Source organism: Macaca thibetana, chromosome 5 (assembly GCF_024542745.1).
Source record: "Macaca thibetana thibetana isolate TM-01 chromosome 5, ASM2454274v1, whole genome shotgun sequence".
Lineage (NCBI taxonomy): Eukaryota > Metazoa > Chordata > Mammalia > Primates > Cercopithecidae > Macaca > Macaca thibetana.
In genome coordinates, this window is record NC_065582.1 from 123,351,388 (window position 1) to 123,371,094 (window position 19,707).

Consider the following 19,707-nt stretch of genomic DNA (forward strand, 5'->3'; position numbering starts at 1 on the left):
AACGTGCCGGTCGCCGTCCTCTGTGCTGGTGTCTCATATGGAGGGGCCCAGCCATTTCATCTGGCCTGATTCCTGTCTTAGGACCTTTGTGATTTTCACACAAGAAGCCTTGAAGAAGGGTGATTGAAAGCTAAAAGAGTTTAGAAGGGAGCTTCTTTTTCCTGTCCGTAACAGTAAAACCTCTGAGAACATGTTGGAAGGACAAAGTACTTTGTTTCTGACATAGGAAGGAGACTACTCTGTTCTACAACGGAACTCTGGTCAGAAGCAGCACAGGGTCTTTGTGGAAGCACATGAGATAGTCCATTAAAAATATTAAGGAGCATGTGAGTGTGAGTGCAGGCTAAGTCAGGGAATGTCCTGGGGAGTCATGAACGAAGTCCTCCTTTCAGCACTTCGTACCCTCCCCACAAGCACTTTCTCTCTTCATCGGTCACCTCCCCTGGCCTCCGAGCCTTTTCTCACCCCAGAGTCTCTGTTTCCATCCTCCTGTCAGTTACTTTCTTGTCCTTTGTTGCTGAGCCTGCTCCAGCCTTTCAGAAATCAATCAACAATCTGACAACAGAGTTTAGGAGACCTAGCCCTAGCATGGAGAAGATAGAAAGGGAGAGTTTGATCCTAGTAGTTTGAGGGACAGTTTATCTGTAGTCTCCCCAGTCAAAAATCCCATGCATTTGCTCATGAGACAGAATCATGACCTCTGGGTCTGATTAGGAGTATTAATACTCTATTCTCTGGGCCCTATGAACTTTATATTTGATTTAACTAAAACTGGTTGGATTTATTTAGGAAATTATTTAATTCCCTAAACTAACTTCTGAAGTGGTATAAGCCCATTTTAAAAGACACTGAAGTGAGAGAGGTTAGTTAACTTTCTAAGCTTACGCACTTAGCAAAGTGTGCATCTGGGATTTTGTATTCATTTTTGCCTGATTCTGCATCTGTGTTGGTGGACCTGACCACCGTGTAGAATAGTGCTTCTAGGGGAAATTAAAAAACAGAGTTACAAATGAGCTTTTTTAAATTGAAAATTTTATTGAGATAATTGTAGATTCAAATGCATATTTGAGAAATTATACAGAGAGGTTACTGGTGCAGAAAAGCTCCAGTTTGCCAGTTTTTCCCAAGGTTAACATTTTACACAACCGTAGTATAATATCATAACCAGGTTATTGGCAGTGATACAATTCTCCAAACTTTATTCACATTTCCTGTTTTACGTGTACGAATTTCTCTCTCTCTTCTCTGTCTGTATTAAGTTCTATACAATTTTATCACCTGTGTTGATCCACAGATAAGATACTGAATAGAGCCAACCACAGGGGTCCCTCGTGTTGCCCTTGTTAACAACAAATACCTCCATCTTCAACCCCTGGCAAACATGAATCTGTCCTTCTAAATCTGTCCTTCATTTCTAAAATTTTGCCACTCCATATACATTGTATAATATAGTTTGTAACCTTTTGGGATGAGCTTTTCTCACTCAGCATAACCCCCTGGAGATTCATTCAATTTGTCATGTATATCAATAGTTTGTTCATGTTTCTTGCTAATCAGTATTCCATGGTATGGATGTACCATAGTTTAACCACTCTCCTGTTGACAGATGTGGATTAATTCTGGAGTTTTCTACTATACTTAAAGCTGCTGTAAACATTCATGTACAGGTTTTTGGGCTAACGTAAGTTTTTATTTCTCTAGGATAAGTGCCCAGGAGTACAAATGAACTTTTAATACAGTTCATAAATCCAGAATTGGATTTGGCGTGATCCTGCTCTGGATTGCATTTTCACCTTTTATCCAGTTCTCAGTCTGATTTTGTGTGGGGCTCTCACCTATTTCCCTCTGGCCCTGGGCCCGTGTAAATTTCCAGGCTGATTAGGGTGTTCCTGAGCTCTGGGAAGGAGATTTACTTCGCTTTGTTGCCGGCTGGTCTCTGGGAGTCATCACTGCCATCAGTCATGCTTGTGAGTTTTGCTGCACCGATGTCCCTTTCCCCCAGTGTGGATGTCCAGAGCTCCAGCTGTCTGCACAGTTAAGTCAGCAACTGTGTTCTGTCTTACTTCCTGTGGGAATGAAAGCCCTTCTTAGAGCCCCTGTGAAGTTTTAAAGGGAATGGTTGCAGCTTTTTCTTGCCCTTCGGTTCCCTGTAGTGAACACATGTTGCCAAAAGATGGCAGTGCACTTTGCAGCCACTGAGATTACTCTTCCCTGTCGCCTGTGGCTTAGAGAATTGTGTCTTGTTCATCATGTGTATGTTGAAAATGTGCATGGCAGATTTTACAAAGCAACAAAAGCACGAATAAAATGCTGTGAAGTTTAGAACCATGACCAAAAAAAATCACGTTTGCAAATGGTTTATAATGGAAATAGTCCCCCACTTCTTAAACATGATTTGAATAGGGAATAGAACTCAGAAATGCGTGTATGAGTGTATAATTGTAGATGTCGGTACTGATTGTTATAAAATCTGTATAGCTCCTGAAAAAGACCTGTGAAATGCTGATTTTTATCTTTCATCTGATCCAAGATTAGCCAAGTAACAGGGACAGCCTGCTTTTGAACTCTGAGACTGCAGTCCTCAAGTAAAGGCCTTTGTATACACTTAGTTTTCATGGCAAAAATGGCTAATAATAAAACTCTTCACTTGCTAGCGTTTGTCCCTCCCCTGTGTGCGTCACTTTGGTGTGTGTGTGGGCATGTGTGTAAAGAACTGTTTAAACATTGGCTATGCATGGGAAAGCTGTGTGAAGTGAGAGATTATGGGGTTCACCGGATGTTGTAAACAGACCAAGCTGGTGAGGATAAAGTGGGATGAGTTGAAATACAAGATTAGCTAATAAACTTTATGCTGTATGCATGGAGAGAGACAGTGATATGAAACTCTGGTATGGGCATGTTAAACACTGGTGCCCTGCTGCTCTCTAGGGTGCCAACCCCGGTGCTTTTTGGGATGCAATCAAAAAGCCCTGCTATGAACTTGATCCATGTGCAGCATCGTTAAGTGCAGAGCGGGCTGTGGAAGAGAGCGGGCTAGCTCTGGGATTGGGTATACAAGCCCCGGAGTGGATCCTCTACACACCAGCTAGTGTGCCAAGGTTGGAGGCTCTGTTTCGCCTTCCCTGGGCTCAGTACTGCAGTCGCTTTCATCCTACAGTTTACAAAGTAGCTGCAATCCTGGGGTGGCAGGGAAACAGGTGGCTCCACGGTAAAGCAGCAGGCTTTTTGCTGCTGCATCCTTTGGCAAAAGCTTAGGCTAGGAGGAGAAATGTGCTGTATAAAGTTTTAACCCTGAAACCAGATGCTGTTACTATAGAGACAAGTGAAATGCTACAGCGGGAGGCGTAACAGAGGAGGGATGGGAGAAGGGAGGTGGGAGGGCAAGTGAGGCGAATCTAAAGGCTAGCACACTCGAAGACCTTCAACCTTTAGCAGCACTGTGACGGGGCAGGCTTGCATTCTGAAACTTGTGTGCTGGCGGTCTGCCACGTGCTGACTGGCTGAGTGGCAGCTGCTTGCGCTGTGTGGACTAGCTGGTGAGCACGTTGGCAGTTGGCATGGGCTCTGGGGGTGGGAACTTAGAGGGGTGGAATGTAGATGGGTGCTCAAGACCCAATGGCTGACAGTTTTGCACAAATGTTTCTCATGCTGGGCTTAAGTCACCCTTACGAGCCTGCTCAGTGATTAGGACCGGCTGGTGAAAGCCGGTCCATTTGGCAGTAGATTTGACATGTGTTACAGTTAAATCATTTTGGTGTCCCAGAATAACGGAGAATAAGAAAAACCTTGCTTTGGGTGTGGACTTCCGTAGAAAGGGTATAACTTGTACAGTCAGAGGCCTGGCTGAGGGAAGGCATTATTGGCCCTGAGTGGATTTTATACTGACTGGTGTGACCCTTATCCCCGTGATGCTGGTGAGAAGCTTCCAAATCTATTCTGAACTTTGCCTCATGCTGGTGATGTGAGCAACCCGGGAGCTTTTTAGAAGCATGCTCTTCCCTTCTTTGTTTTCAGCGAATGCAGGGTGTGTGAAAGGAACTTTTAAGAATGGGTTTGAGGGCCTGATTAAGGACTGGATAAGTTAATTTCTTCCTATTGATAGAAGGAGGAACTAGTTGGGTCAGATGGTTATTTTAAAAGATATCTCTGTCTTACTAATAATAGCAAGCAACTGCTGAGAGGATTTGCGGTGAGGAGGGACACAAGCCCAAATAATTGACATTTGTAGTGTAAAGATGAAGAAAATGTGCTGAATTCCTGTATTTTGTGCAGAAGCCTAGGTGCACCAGGCTGGACTTACTTCTAAGGAGGACTGAGGGCGGCTGTGGGGAAAGGCCACTGTGGGTGTGCAGGTTTTATATTTTCCGTTTGCTTCACTCATGCCTTTTTTCTTCCTGCAGGGAAGAGGCTGCTTTGAGATGCTCTGCATTGTCTGTCAGAAAGAACGAAGTTTCTAATTACTTGCTATGTATAGTCTTGGAGGGAATGTGAAATATGCATCAAAGAGCCAAGGAATGCACCAATCATTATTCTCACTCTCTAACTCAGATGGAACATAGTGACAGTGCCTCAGTTAGGCTGGATGGTTTTCTTAGCCTAGGAAGAGGGTTTTTCTGAACTATTCTATTATCCCCTCCAGTTGTTGCTGCTTTTCATTTTCTTTCTTTCTGTTTCTCTTTTTTCTTTTAGAGATGGGAATTCACTGTGTTACCCAGGATGGAATGCAGTGCCCTACTCATAGCTCACTGAAGCCTTGAACTTCTGGGCTCAAGCAGTCCTCCCACCTCAGTCTCCCAAGTAGCTGGGACTACAGGTGCACAACACTGCACCTAGCTAATTTGAAAAAAAAATTTCAGAGATAGGTCTTGCTATGTTGCCCAGACTGGTCTGGAACTCCTGGCCTCAAGCAGTCCTCCCACTCAAAGCAGGCTGAGCAACTGTGTCAGCTTTTCTTCTTTTACTTCTTTGGTTGTTGCATGCAATTCTGGGAATGGCTTAGGCACAAAGGCTAAACATTTTAGTTAAGAAATTTGAAAAAAGACAACAAAAGACTTTAGGATCAGTTTGATTTATACTGAGGTGCAGAAATGATGTTCCACATGAGATTGTGTTGGACTCTATAGGCTGGAAAGGGTTAGTTCTGATAGGACTGGAAAGGGTTAATGTGAGCTAAACCACTCTGTTTTCTAAAGGGGAGCTGGCACTATTAATGTACGTGCAGTAGCACAGGGCTTCAGGATTTTGTTGTGCTTCTGAGGTCTTTTAAGAAAATTTCCTCATTAAACTGTCATCCTTATCTGTGTCTACAAAGGTATAATGGATGGGTTCTTGCCTTTTGAACTTACTTGCCTGGATTGCTAAGGGTAATCTTTGAGAAGGTGGATGTGATTGCATTAGGCACCTTGTTTGTCTTGCTCACTGTAACTCTAGTGCCTTGGCTTGTGCCTGGAGCATAGTAGTAGTATCCAGTAAATATTGACTGAATGAATGAATGCAGGAAAGAGAAAAGAGAACTATTGAATGCCTCCTCTGTGTCTGCTACTGTGTGTGTATGTCAAAATTGTATTTGGCAATCAGAAGATACTGGTGATCATGACTAAAGTGCTTTTTACACCTCTCTTTCCATCTTTCTCAGCCCCTCGGTAGCAGTGCTCTCCTCCTTTGGTCACTTCCTTGACATCACTCTTGCCTGGATTTCCTCTTACCTCATTGACTGTTTTTGTTCCTCTGCTCTGCTGGTAAATGTTGGCATGCCTCAGCACTTGGTCTTGGGTCCACTCCTTGATTTTTACATTTTCTTCCTGGATGATCTCATCTAGTAATAGCTTCAGGTACCAGCTTTATTCATTGATTTCCTAATTTTTATCTCTAATCCTGAGCCTCTGAGCTCCAGACTCAGACATCTACTTGTATGCCCGATGGCTCCTTTTTCATGTGTAATAAGCATCTTATTCTTAAAGTGGCTAAATAGAACTCTTGATTTGTTCCCCAATAACTTGTTTTTCCCATAGCCTTCCCCTGGCTCCTGCGATGATTTCTTAATTTCTCTTGTCCCCTTACTGTCCATCTTCAGGGTGATCTTTTAAAAATGAAAAACAGTCAAGTCACTCTCCATTTTAAAACTCTTCAGTGGCTCCCACAACACCTAAAATTCTGACTCCTTACCCTGGTTTTGTGGCCCCAATCAGTATCATCTCCTAAAGTTGACCTTCAGGCCCTGTCCAGCTGTACTAACTTTGTTTCTGTTCCTGGAACATCCTAAACTTGTCTTCACCTTAGAGCATTTGCACTTGCTGTTCCCTTTGCTTGGAACAGATCACCTGCAAATATTCACAGTACTGATTCCTTCCTGTCATTTTTGTCTCTGCTCAGTTGTCATCCAGAAGCCTCATGTGAACCACCCTATGCCAAGCAGTCCCTGCCTCATTTTATTTTCCACAAAGTACTTAATGCTATCTGAGATTACTTTGTTCATCTGTTCACTATTAATTGCTTGAGAACTTTGTCTCTCTGATTCACAGATATGTTTCCCTCTCTCTGAAGAGTATGAGGAACATAGCAGTCACTAAATAAATATTTGCTGAATCAGTGAATATACTATATCATTTAATTTTCATGGGAACCAGAGGCTTAGAGAAGTTGGTAAATGACTTGACTTCTTAAGTCTTTTTTTTTTTTTTTTTTTTGAGATGGAGTCTCACTCTTTTGCCCAGGCTGGAGTGCAGTAGCGCGATCTCGGCTCACTGCAACCTCTGCTTCCTGGGTTCAAGTTATTCTCCTGCCTCAGTCTCCTGAGTAGCTGGGATTACAGGCGTGTGCCACTGTGCCCGGCTAATTTTTGTATTTTTAGTGGGGACGGGGTTTCACCATGTTAGCCAGGTTGGTCTCTAACTCCTGACCTCAAGTGATCTGCCTCCCTTGGCCTCCCAAGGGATTACAGGTGCCGGGATTACAGGTGTGAGCCATGATCATGCCCGGCCTCAAATCTTCAAGGAATTTTCTTTTCCACTAAAATCTTGATGGCCAACCCATATCCTGCTTGCATTCAGATTATTATTTTTAGTTTGAGTATAGAGAAGGAAAATGATGTGCAGATTGCCAGGGTGAAAAGGAAGGAAACAGAAAGGAAGGAAATTTACAGTATTTAAACATGTAGTATGTGCTAAGTTCTGCATTGTGTGCTTTTACGTGTGTTACCTAATTCGACTCTCAAAGCCTTCAATGCAAGGTTGATATTATTGTGTTGAATCAATGCAAGGTTTATATTATTACCCCAGTTTTATAGATGGAGAAACTGAGGCTCAAAAAAGCTAAAAACTTTGCTCCAGGTAGCACACCTATTAAGTGATGAGCTAGATTTCTTAAACCGGGGACTACCTGATACCAAATTCCTGACTCTTTATGTTATGATGGTTGCTTCATGAGATGGATATGCTTCTAAAATAGTAAGGACAAAAATATGAATTCAATGCACATCCGCGTAGATTATAACAAATATCTGAAGCACAAGAATAAGTTATACAGACAATATGGAAAACAGACCTACAATATTCAATGCCTGAGCATATAATTGGACGAATAGAATACAGAATGAACATTTGGTTCTCTGGCAGGGCTCATGTACGGTATGACATAGAGCAGCTGTCCCCAGAGAAAGTTCTTTGTTTCTAGACTGGTACTACACAAGCAGCATTTGAGCAATTCAGGATTTCTTTCTGCTTTCACTATAAATAGAGCTCATGGAATTCTGTATATCAAAGTTAATGCAATGAAAAGGAGCTGCAGAGTATAGAAATAAACCTTAACTCATTCTATAAACTAGAAGCATGTTTGGCATCGGGAGGCCCTAAAAACGCTGTCATTCCTTGGATGGATTCTGAGGTCTTATTTAGCATATGAAATTGCAGAGTAGATCCTATTATGTAAGGAGACAGGAGGACAGCATAATGTGGTTACAAAATGAAGAACTTTGTGCCCTTCAGGGAAGAGTTAACAGGGCAGATATACATAGAGAAAGATGTGTGATAAGAATGTGGTAAATGAATGAATGGGTGGCATGTATCTGTGTGTATTGCCGAAGCCGGGTTGCTGGATAATCCTCAGATGTCAGATTTCCGTAAGGCCAACATGTGACTCAAAGCTTGCCACTCAACAGAGAATACTGGGCTGTGCTGGTATTAAGAGGCTGGCTGGAAGCTAGGCTCCCACTGTGCACTAGCCTAACTCCCTGTCGCTCTCTGCGTGTGGGTGGGTGTGCATGTGTGTGTGTGTGAGGGTATACATTTTATGCAGTGGGTGTTTAAAGAGCTAAGCACTGAAGCTGGATTTCCACAAACGATCATCACGAGCACTCCAGACACACCAAACTTCCTCTCTTGGTATTTTTTTTTTTGCTTTCATCCTTTTTTAAAAAAAATTTAAAAACCTCAAGGAGAGAGCCCCCAACATCCTGCCTACAGGATTGGGATTATTTTCTCTTACCTGTCTATGTGGGTGCCCTCTCAAGGTTAGAACTGAAGCTATGTGGGACCGGCATATTCTCGAGCACCAGATGAGAGGAGCTGCGTGAAGCAGTAGCAGACACCAGAAGAAGAGTGACTCTGCCCTGCTAACATGAACAACAGCTTGCAGGTTAACCTGCCCAGAAGCTGGGCTGCTCCAAGTGGCTCGCTCCAGGAGAAGTCTGAGCATTCTTTTTTTCTTTTTTATTACTATAGGATGGAGGATGAAGCTGTCCTGGACAGAGGGGCTTCCTTCCTCAAGCACGTGTGTGATGAAGAAGAAGTAGAAGGTGAGCTTTACGGGTCTGGGAAAGTGTCTGTTGACATACATATGTCTCTATAGATAATAACATTCATGAATTTCATATATCTTACATTTTTAAAATGAAACACCAAACCTTTTCTATAGAGTTTCATCAATCTCTACATTTTGCTTCAACACAGAAAGTAGTTTTAAGAACTTCATTGGACCATCAGAATCTGATTGAATATGGGTCTTGCCTGGTTTTAAAAAAGTCTTATTTTAAAGTAAGTGCCTATGTTAGCTGTGCCTCTTTATCAAAAATAAACATTTTACCATATAATACTAACCACCTTCCAATGACTAATTCAAGAAAGCTGCTAGATTTATATAAATCTGTTCAGCAGCATCTTTAATATTCTTTCTTGTACCTTGTAGTGTAAAGATATAGATATTACAGAAGGATAATGATACCATTGTTGCAGGAAAAATGGGTTTAAGCTGAAGATGTTAAGAGTGGTAATCATGGATGAGTTTCAGTTAGGAAAAGATGGACAAGCATTTTTTACTTAAAAAAACGTCAAGGATCTCTTTTGTTGATATTTCCTAGTGCCTGTTAAAAACTAAAGAAGAGTTATGTTTTATCTGGTGCTATAATACTTTCAGCAGGCATTCCCTTTTCCTGTCTCCTGACTTATCAGTAAGTGGGAATAATGCTATTTATTTGATGGAAGGCAAAGCTGAATTAATATTTATTAAAATAATTATATGAAGGCATCACAGATATATGTTATTATTAATACTTATAATGAGATTTTTAAAAAATCAGGGTTCTAGGCAGTACTCAAAGTTAAATGAAACTTGCAGGTGAATCATGTGATCAATCCCACCCTTTAAAGTCACCTGAGAGACAATTCATCTGTGTATTGGAGATTCTGGCCTGACCAGTGCCATGTGGTAAGCATTTAGTGCCAGCCCCAAACTTGAACTAGAGTGTGGTGGGCTTGGGAAAAAGAGAGTCAGTATTGTATGTTCTGGAGTGATTCTTCAAGCAGACTGAACACCAGGTACGGGGCAAGTGATTCTCCTGTGCCACTTGGAACAGTTTGAATAGTGTGGCTATTATGTTGTTTCTCAAGTTTCTTTAGTAAGTTTCTTCTGCCCATGTGGTGTTAGAGGATTGGCGCCTCCACCCCCACCTCAACTTCCCACATTTATGCTCTTGAGACTGACTAATACGAATTTGATGCCTAAGTTTCTTAGGAAAACGGAAACTACAGTATTTTCTTTCATATTGTTTTATGGGTTCCTTGCATTTTTACAACATGCTGTGGGAAAATGTCAAGCTGGTGAAAGCAAAATAGTAAAACTTTTGTCTTAAGATTCTTGGAACCCATGATGTTAAATCATCATTTTAGTGACTCTGTCACTGTCCCAGTGTCAAAGAGGGGATATAAGTATTAAAGTTTTAGCATATGGATATAAGAAATAATGTAGCCCTGAGCAAATAGCCTGTAGTTTTAAGACAATTGAAGTAGAAAAAGCTTGGGAGTGACATATACTGTGTGCGTGTGTTTTCCTTTGAGAATAATGTTCTCGCTAGGTTCACAAGAGATGTAAATCACTTCTTGAGTTTGTAAGGTCTGTAGGATTGACAGTACTCTACTGCAATAGGATATTGTATACTGTTTCTTAAGGTTTTGACTAAGAAGTGCATTTCCTGAAGTATTTCCCTTGATTTTCAAACACAAAGTTAAGACAACAACATAAATGAGTAGCACACAAATCTGTAGCCAGGTTTCTTTAAGAAGAAACAAAGACAACCAAAGGTGGTAGAAACACATCTGTAAAATTCAAGAAATGTGTTGGTTTTGTGATGATTAAACCTCCCGAATGGATTTATGTATTTTCCTGTTCTTATAAGACCTCTATTTTAGTGACTGTCTTTCACGTTGATTGACACCTGAGCTGACTACATTTCTTTCAAGACATGCTCAGAAACTGTTGCCTGTTGCGGAGTCCTGAGCCCCGTAGGAAGATTGCTTGTGGATTATTTTGTGGGTAACTTTCTACAGTGCTTACTGTCTTACAATACTAGCCTTGAAATTATTGTAACTGTTCATTAGAAATGAACAAAATTGTTCATTTTTAATTTGTTGTTCTCCCAATTGACCTTCCCTCTTTTTCACCTTGCTTTATTGGTGGGAGTGGGAGGTCTTAGATTTTATAGTAGCTCTAGGTGATAGTATAAAATAGTTGAAATGGACAGGGGTTTTATGGCACATCCATGCTTCCAGTGGTTGAGAATGAAGAAACAGATGGCCTATGTCAAAACCTCTAAGAAGTATTCATGTTTTGAGGGAAATTTTTTTTTCCCAAGAATATTAGTCCATCTCATATTTTTAATTGCATAGAGAAGAGAGTATTTGAAGAAAAGCAAACTGATATCTCTATTCTAAAGTAGCTTCCTGGCACATTTATGGCAGAGGTGAATGCCCCAGTTTTAAGGGTCAGAATTCAAAAGACAAGGAGCTGGGACACTTTACCTTTATATTATTATTTACATTTCCTTTTATGCAAGTAGTTATTTCTCTTGCTTCTAGGATAAACATAGAAGTTTACAATGTTTGTAGACATTCTTGGCAAAGTCAACTTAAAATAAAACTTTGTTTTTTACAGTTATCTGCATAAATAAGATGTATTCCCAATAAGTGATTATTAAAGTAACTAAGGTCTGATGGTTCTTGTTACTTTAAAATATTCATGCTTTAAAAATGCTTAGGGTCCCCTAATTTGGGGTGATTGGATTCAGCTCAGCCTGAAGGCAAGAAGAGCCAGATACTCTCTCTTAGTTCCTTTGAATGCTGTGGTTCTGAGGAGAGAGACTTCAAACCACACCCTCAGTTCACCTTGTTCAACTTTACTCTCAGTGGGTGGCATGACACTTAATCCACATTCTAAAAACTTAATAGAAAACCATCAACTGCAAAACTCACTAAGCATGGAGTGAGTCAGAAGAGGAGTCATCTATTTAAATAATGAATTTATCTATGTGGCTTATATTTAAAGACCTAAACCTCATTGTCACATAATTTTCTTCATGTGTTAATGGCTTAAAGAGATACTCTTTCAAAATGAAACCAAGTGCCAATTTTAATCTTTAAAAGAAATAGAAGCCTTTAAATCTGCTCTTCCACTGGTTACCTTGTACTATGCATGGTTTTGTAAAGTTAACATTTTTTGGAGGAGAGTGGTTACTGTGGATAAACTTATTTTAAAATGTCAGTATTTCAGATATTCATATTTATTTATTTATCACCATGCCCCAGCTCCCACCCAGGCCCTTCCGCGCTTTCACAGAATTGGTCTGTGGATGACAAATTAATGTTACCAGAATGATCCAGAAGTGCTGACCACGAGGAGCAACCACTCGCTTTTCGTTTCAAACACAGATGGGGGAAATTGCTAATTACATAGGGTGAATGAGGGTTGAGATAGGAAGAGTCAGTCCCAGGTAGCTTTTTCCAAGCAGAAGAAAATCCTATGGATATTTTATTCTTAAAAAAGCCAGCCAGGATTTTGGATCTGTATGATATAAACAGATTACTTAATAGTCTCATATTTTGCAATAGGGGAAAAGAGCAAACTCCACCTTATCCTTTGAGATAAGGCTTTGGCTCTGCAAGGCTAGGTAACTCCCAGCAGGCCTTGGCAACTCTGACCTCATGAGGAGGGGCCTCTTCTTAACATCAAGTTCAACCAACAACTCAGAAAATATAAAATGCAGTAACACAGTATTGGCTGAAACGTGTCTCCATTTTTGAGGCTTGGTCAGTACTCTCCTAAAACTATTATGCTATATTGTGCTGGTTTTCCTCTTCCATTCAAAACTTAATGCAGTGAGAAGTGTGCACCCATCTGTCCCAATGGAAGAATAATTCTACAAATTCACATGTCTAGTGAAGGACATTAAGAGGGAGTGTAGTTGAAAATGCATGGAATTTACAGGAGGATCGTTTTCAGAAAAAGTAAAAAAAAATATGTCAGGGTCTGGGACAGGGTAGATATTCACTAATTATTTGTTAAAAGAAAGAATGAATAAATAAATGTATAACATAAACTAAATAAAGTATATGTAGAATCACTTTGTATAATCCTTTTACATATTTTTCAAAAAAATTTGTTAGAAATTTGGTTGTCAAGGCTTGACGTTGTGGTCATGCCTATAATCCTTGCACTTTGGGAGGCCGAGGTGGGAGGATCACTTGAGGGCAGGAGTTCAAGAACATCCCGGAAAACATGGTGAAACCCCATGGCGAAACTCCATCTCTACAGAAAAATAATAATAAAAAAAATAGCTGGGTGTGGTGGTGCATGCCTGTTGTCCCAGCTACTCAGGAGGTTGAAGTGGGAGAATCGTTTGAGCCCAGGAGATCAAGGCTACAGTGAACTGTGATTGTGCCACTGCGCTCCAGCTCGGGTGACAGAGTGAGACCCTGCCTCAAAAAAAGAAAAGAGAAAAGAAAAAGAAAAAAGAAGTTTGGTTATCTTAGTTCTCTTATTCAAATGAAATGATATAGCCTCTCATCTTGTCCTTGGTATCACTCCTGTTTGATTTTGCAAAGATCATTGACATATCATTTATATATTTATACTGATAAGAAAAAGAAGGGCCTAAACACCTCTGCTTTATCAAACTTTTTCATTCTTCTAGTATATTTTTTGAAGAGATAGACTAAAATGATGAAATGGAGGCTTTTGTCTTTTTGGAAGTCAAGACCTCAACATTTTACAGACATGAAATCATGACTTAAGCCTATTTCTTGCTAGAGGATATTATGATGATCTACTCATGTGTGTTGGAGAAGGTAGTATTTTTTTCTAAAAAAAGTGGGGCCTGGTAGACATTTTTAAATAATTACAATGGTATAAAACGTAATTGCCGAGAAGGAGTGAATGAAAACCTATCGGATGGGAAGGGAGGGGCCAAGTTGGGACTGGGGCTATTCTGAGCACTGGATATAAGTGTCCGGTTGCATTTTGCTGACCTCTTCTCTGCTGTTCACTCTAATTGCTCAGAAAACAGTGTGTACAGAGGAAACTCTTGGGCAAATACTGCTAAAGGAAAAGCCTTCTTAAAAGAAACAATGTATCCACACATTGGACTGCTTTAAAGAAATGCAGTGAGGTTTTAAAAAGTTGGTACTTGAATAGCAGCACAGGTTTCCCAGAAAAGGTTGAGCCCATGCAGACCTTTCCCAACTCCCTGCTCCTTTCTCCTCATGGCCTCAGCTGAACGCTGGCCAGAGGTCCTCAAGTATGCAGCACTTAGCTCTGTAGCTGCCTGACACCTCTTGCTGTGTCAGGGAAGTTAAATATTTATATATAGATTTCTTTCACTTCAAGGAAGGCTGGTGATAGTTCCGTGTTTTTGAAACTAGAATCTGAAACTTCTGAGAATTTTCCAACTGTAGAGAATTCCCTGGTAGTATAGTATGGGCTGAAGCCCTCTTGAAGCCATTTCCTATCCTAGGTGTTGGTGTTCTTTGATGGCAATTAAGCCATAGCAAATTGCACTTGGTACTTGCTTTGCCTTTGGCAAGGATCCAGAAATTCTGAACTAGTACATTTATAGCAGTTTTGTCTATAGATTGAGCTTCTTTTTAGAAGCTTTTTAAATCTGGTCATATTAGTGAGACTTGTTGTTCGATATTTATTTTGGGGAGCCTCTATTGTTTATTTTTTTCATGTGTTGTCAAAGCAGAGTGGCTAAGTATCAGTTTGAGAATAAAAATTTAAAACTTGCTCTATCGTCAAATCATTGCATAGGTGAAGGAAGCAACTTGTAGTTTAGATTATAGGTTTTTCTCTTTGTAAAATGGAAACAATGGAGCATGTCATTCACCTTAGAACTCTTAAGAACTTCCAACAGCAATTGCTGCTGTACGTGGCGTTAGGAACAGGCGTGTTTTATACTCCACCACTCTCTGTTGTTTTTCATTCTGATGGATACAGCCTCACCAATAATTTTCTTTGGTTATTATCTTCTTTTCTGAAAATTATAACTGGCATAAATATTGTTTACTTGCTTAATTCATTTCTCCCTACATCTGTCCTTTGCCTTCCTAATCATGCTTACCTACTGCTTCTTATATTGGAAAACTAGAGCCAGAATGATCCAGTGAAATTTCCCAAGGCCTACTCTCTGTTTCCCTTTGGACTCATTCTCATCCTTTAATCTCTGGGTATGAAATCTAATTTTCACAGTTAGACTGCTCTGATACACATTATCCTTAATTTGTTAAATTGTCTTTTTTTCCAAGAAGAGGGATATTACCATAATTGTATACTGCGTAAAATACAAATGCTGGTCCATTGTATAATAAAGCCTGCAACGTTGCTTCATTTGGAAAATGGATTCAAGAATGTAGTGTTTTTCTGCCAGTGAGAAGGATTCAGGAGTCTAGTATGTGTATATGTATTTAAACATGCGTATAGAAATGCATTTCCCCCTGTCTGCCACATAGACTAGGATAATTCTGCTTCCTACTGGCCATTATGTAATTTAGGTGCCAATTAAATGAGATTATGCAACAGTATAGAAATAATACTATCTAACCTGAACTAAATATTTCCCCTTTTTTTTATCACCACAAGATTAGAAATCATTGGGAGAACTGAGAATTGGGCCTGATGAGAGTGAGTAAAATAAGAATATAATAAAGATCAGTTGAGGCTCTCTTGTTGCTGTCATGAGCTTGCTGGTGCGATTTCATTTTGTTTTGTTTTATTTTATTTTACTCTTTTGGCTGATTGCATTTAGGTGACTGAGGTGAGAGCCTGCAATGGCATAGGTTCACGGGAGGTTCCAACACTCATCCTGGAGCTGCTGGTTGCCAGGTGGGATGAAAGGTGAAGGTAGTGAGGGTGGTGAGTGACAGCCACTGAATCAGCAGTATAGATGACTTAAATAATTCATTTCTCTGAATAGCTAAAAAGTTTTCAAATCTGGTAAATTGTTTCTACCTTTCCATAGAGTTAGAATTAGAAGGCAGCTATCCAAAGGGCTATATCCAATGTGTGTACCTTTCTTCATACTCTGTTGATTTTTGGAAGAACAGACTCTACTTAGACCTCATGAAATATTATTTTATTGACTATTTTTCATGGTGGAATGCTCAGTAACTTTTACCAGGCCAAACACTTCTGGGAATAAAAAGAGGTTTTAAATTTTAGTAATATTGGCCAGTATATCAGCTTTAGACGAATGGAATTATATTGTTATAGATGGGTTAAATTACTACCAACCCCCCAATTGATTATTAAATTTTCAACAGGAAATTTGATTCCTACTGAAAAATAAAGAAAATGTCTTCAAGGTAGAATGAAAGCTCATGATTGAATCTAATGGATACGTGTGTTTGGCAAATTAAATTAGTATCTGATTATTCAAGTTTTTACTCACGTTTATTCCATCTGTGCTATGGTTCAGAGAACATGGTGGTGGACCAGTAGTCTCAGGACCTTTTTCTGTTCCTGGTCTGCCACTACCTTTCTGGATAATACAAAGCAAATCATTGTCTTGTGGTTATGGCTTCTTCATGCAAAGTGCAGTGAGTAACCTGTCTCCTTAGCCACCTACTAGAAATGCTCTAAGGATTTTTGGATAATACCTGAAAAATACCTTGACGCTTCCAGTAGGCCATTAAGAAGTTACTTAATTTCTGAATCTCAGTTTTTTTGTACAAGGAGATAGAATTTGCACCTCTCATCTCCTAGTTTTTCTAGGAATATAAGTAAAGCAATTTGAAATCCCCCAGGATTAACCCCATAAATTTAAGGTATTATCTCCCTTGCATGTAATCGTTGCATGTAATTTATCTTTATGCACAACACTTTCCCACCAGCGGTTGCTGTGACTGCAGAACACTGTCAGACTAAAGCTAATACTGATATCTGGTAATCAACAGATTAGTTGATTAGTACTTATGTTAACTCTAAATACTAAATTTTACTAACTGATGGACCATGCTTTTCTTTTTTTTTTCTTTAAGCCTATCAAAATGGTAAGAACAGTTGCAGGTGTGACCTCTAATAGGTTGCTTTTCCAGGTTTATGTGTATCATTGAATGTGGTAACGTTGTAACTAGGACCATGATTATTGTTTAGTCAAATAAACCAGCCATTATTTAAGGACACAAGGTTAGTTGATATGGTAATTTTAGAGATGTATCACATATGTAGGTGAGTTTACATGGAAGGCCAGGGAATATATGTCCTACAGAATAACATTAAATTGAGACCTAAAAGTGGAAAAGGAATTTGCTAGGTGAAGAATCAGGGAAGCATTCCAGGCAGGCATGTGTGAAGGTCCAGAGGTGAGAAAGACTTAGGCCCATTTGAGAAACAGAAATAAGGCTACGGTAGCTGGACCATGTGAACAGGGAGAGAGTAGTCTGAGGTGGATAGGACCCAGATAGTTCAAGGTCTTTTATGTTATGGTAAATGTTATAGTTTTACTGAGTGTGCACTAAGGAAACATTGCAGAAGGGTTTTAAGCAGGGAAGTGATAAGACCAAATTTGTATTTTAGAAAAGATTCCTTTGGCTGCTGGGTGGAGACAGTGTCCCAAGAGGGCAAAGACAGAAGTGTGGGGGCTGTTGTCAGGATTTAACTGAGAGATGATTTTGGGTTGGACAGGAGTTGAGACAAAAAAGATGGAGACAAATGTGTTGAATTGATGGGTGGATATATGGATGGGGATGGCTGCTTCTGGATTTCTGCTATGAGCAATTTGGGGAATCATGCACCATTTTGTAAGATGGGGAACACTGGAAGAAGAGTGATGGGGGATGATAGGAGTTTAGCCTTTTGTATATATTGAATTTGAAGCACCTGTGAGATATCCAGGTAGAACTCTGAAGCCGGTAGTTGACTATACAAGCAGGAGCTAAGAAGAAAGGACAGGGATGGAGATATAAATCTGGGAGCCCTAGGCATATAGCTAGCATTTAAAGCCATAGGAATGGATGATATTGCCCAGGGTCAAAGAATGGAGTGAGAACAGGAGTGGATTGGACTCTGCAAGTGCCAACATTTGGCGATTAACAAGGTGCAGTCATAGAAGTAGGAGGAAAACCGGGAAGAGAGTGAAGGCTCTGAGGCTGAGAAGAGGGCTTTTTAAATAAGGAGCTAGCGATTGACAGTGCTGAATGCTGCCTTGAAGTCCGGTAAGATGAGGACTAAATAGTAGCTACTGGATTTGGCAAAAAGAAGGTGATTGGTAACTTTTGTTAGCAATGTGGTGACGTGTCATGGTTAGTTGGGAATCAAATTGGGGTAGACTGAAGAGTGCCCAAGAGACAGCTATCATTATGAGAAGTTAGGAAGAGACTTTGAGGTGATGCTGGAAAACTTTTAGCCTTTTCCCTCAATGTGCTCCACTTCACTTAACTACTTAAAATATTTGGAATTATTATAGATGTTTTAGAACTAGAAAGGATCTTAGAGAAAATTTAGTTCAATATTCTCAGCTTACAGATGGCTAGAGGAACCATGAAGAAGTTAAATGATTTGCTCGAGGTAACACTGGTAGGAGCTGGAATAACGAGGACAAGGATCCAGGTGTTCTGACTTTCCCAAGGCTGTGCTCATCCCAAAAGAGTGTGCTTGAGGTTGATTCCCTCTGCAGAGGAAGAGGATGAGAACTAGGAGAAGCACCTGGAAGAATAGGAAGTGGAAAGAACTGAAAGGAATAAAAGGTGTTGAAAGAGCGTACAGAGAGGTGAGAGGGAAAGAAAACACAAGACTGGCCTCAGCATTTGCATGACCCCTGGTGGTAAGTGGAAGACAGATGTCCCAGCCAGAACATTGTCATATTTTGGAGCAGCTTATGGAACTAAGGGTTGTGGATTTCAATTTGTCATTCTATGACTCTAAGACAGAAACATTTCCAGAGAATCCTGAGCCCATTTTTCCCTTCTCGATAATTACTAACTTGAAAGGATTAATCGTTATTATTCTTTTGGCTGTGTTTTCCAGACAGTGGAGGATGGGAGGGATGGGTGGAGGACTGGTACCATGATAGTGGAAAAATGAGAAAGGAAGGCTTATACATCCAGGGCACTAGTCCTAGTCTCTATATGTCATTAACTGGCTATTTGGCTTTAATTAGATCACTGGTAAATGAAGAGGCTGAACCAGTTAAAGTGATTTTTTTGGCCACTTTAAAAGTATGATTACGTGCTTCTGTGTCAATGAATGTCGTCCCTCTTTTTCCTGGGTGCATGTGGAAAACCACAGTCATGAAGATTCTGGGATTCTAGGCTAACAGAAGTCTCTCATAGCACTTTTCCTACTTCTGGGTGATTGTTATAGCCCTATGATATTATCTACATCTCATTTACTTACATATGTGTATGTGAGGGAAGGGAATAATGTGAACTGTAATATTTTTATTTTATAACAAATATAAATTAATATTTAATATATTAAATATTTATATCAACATTTTATATATATTTAAAAATATGTTCATCTATTAATACAATAAAATATATAACTATATATAATATTTTGTATATGTGATATATAATTATGATAATAAATATATATTAAAATTATATATAATATTTATATATTATATTAAATAGTTGATACCTGATTAACCATGAGTGTATTAACTATATTGCAAATTACCTCTCCATAGCAACCAAGGACTCTTCATCCTATTGCCCAGCCAGGGCTTAGGCCACTGCAAAAAGAGAAGCCATAATAGAGTCAGAGATGGACAATGTGGTTGGGATGAGAGTATGAGTGTGTGCATTTATGTGTCTCTCTAAGCTGCCTCTCTGGCTGCAATTGCAAATCCAGTTATCGGTGACCATCAAATTAGCTATTGTTTTGTATCTTCCAACACTACTTCCCATTCACTTGTGCAAATGGTGACCAAAGAGAAATGATGGA

General features: G+C 39.8%; 1 protein-coding gene across 8 annotated transcripts in view; it reads left to right on the top strand.

Annotated features, from left to right (window-relative positions):
* The window catches only part of SLC4A4 (solute carrier family 4 member 4), a 493,231-nt gene that overhangs the window by 147,444 nt on the left and 326,080 nt on the right, over nucleotides 1-19,707 (top strand). For 3 of the 8 annotated variants that reach the window (XM_050791358.1, XM_050791359.1, XM_050791360.1), the window contains one exon: nucleotides 8,718-8,791. In XM_050791358.1, coding sequence (XP_050647315.1) covers nucleotides 8,718-8,791 — 74 coding nt within the window. Of the gene's footprint in view, nucleotides 1-3,474; nucleotides 3,537-7,748; nucleotides 8,379-8,717; nucleotides 8,792-19,707 lie in introns of those variants that run through there. The other 5 variants (XM_050791361.1, XM_050791355.1, XM_050791354.1 and 2 more) reach the window with 5 other exon arrangements.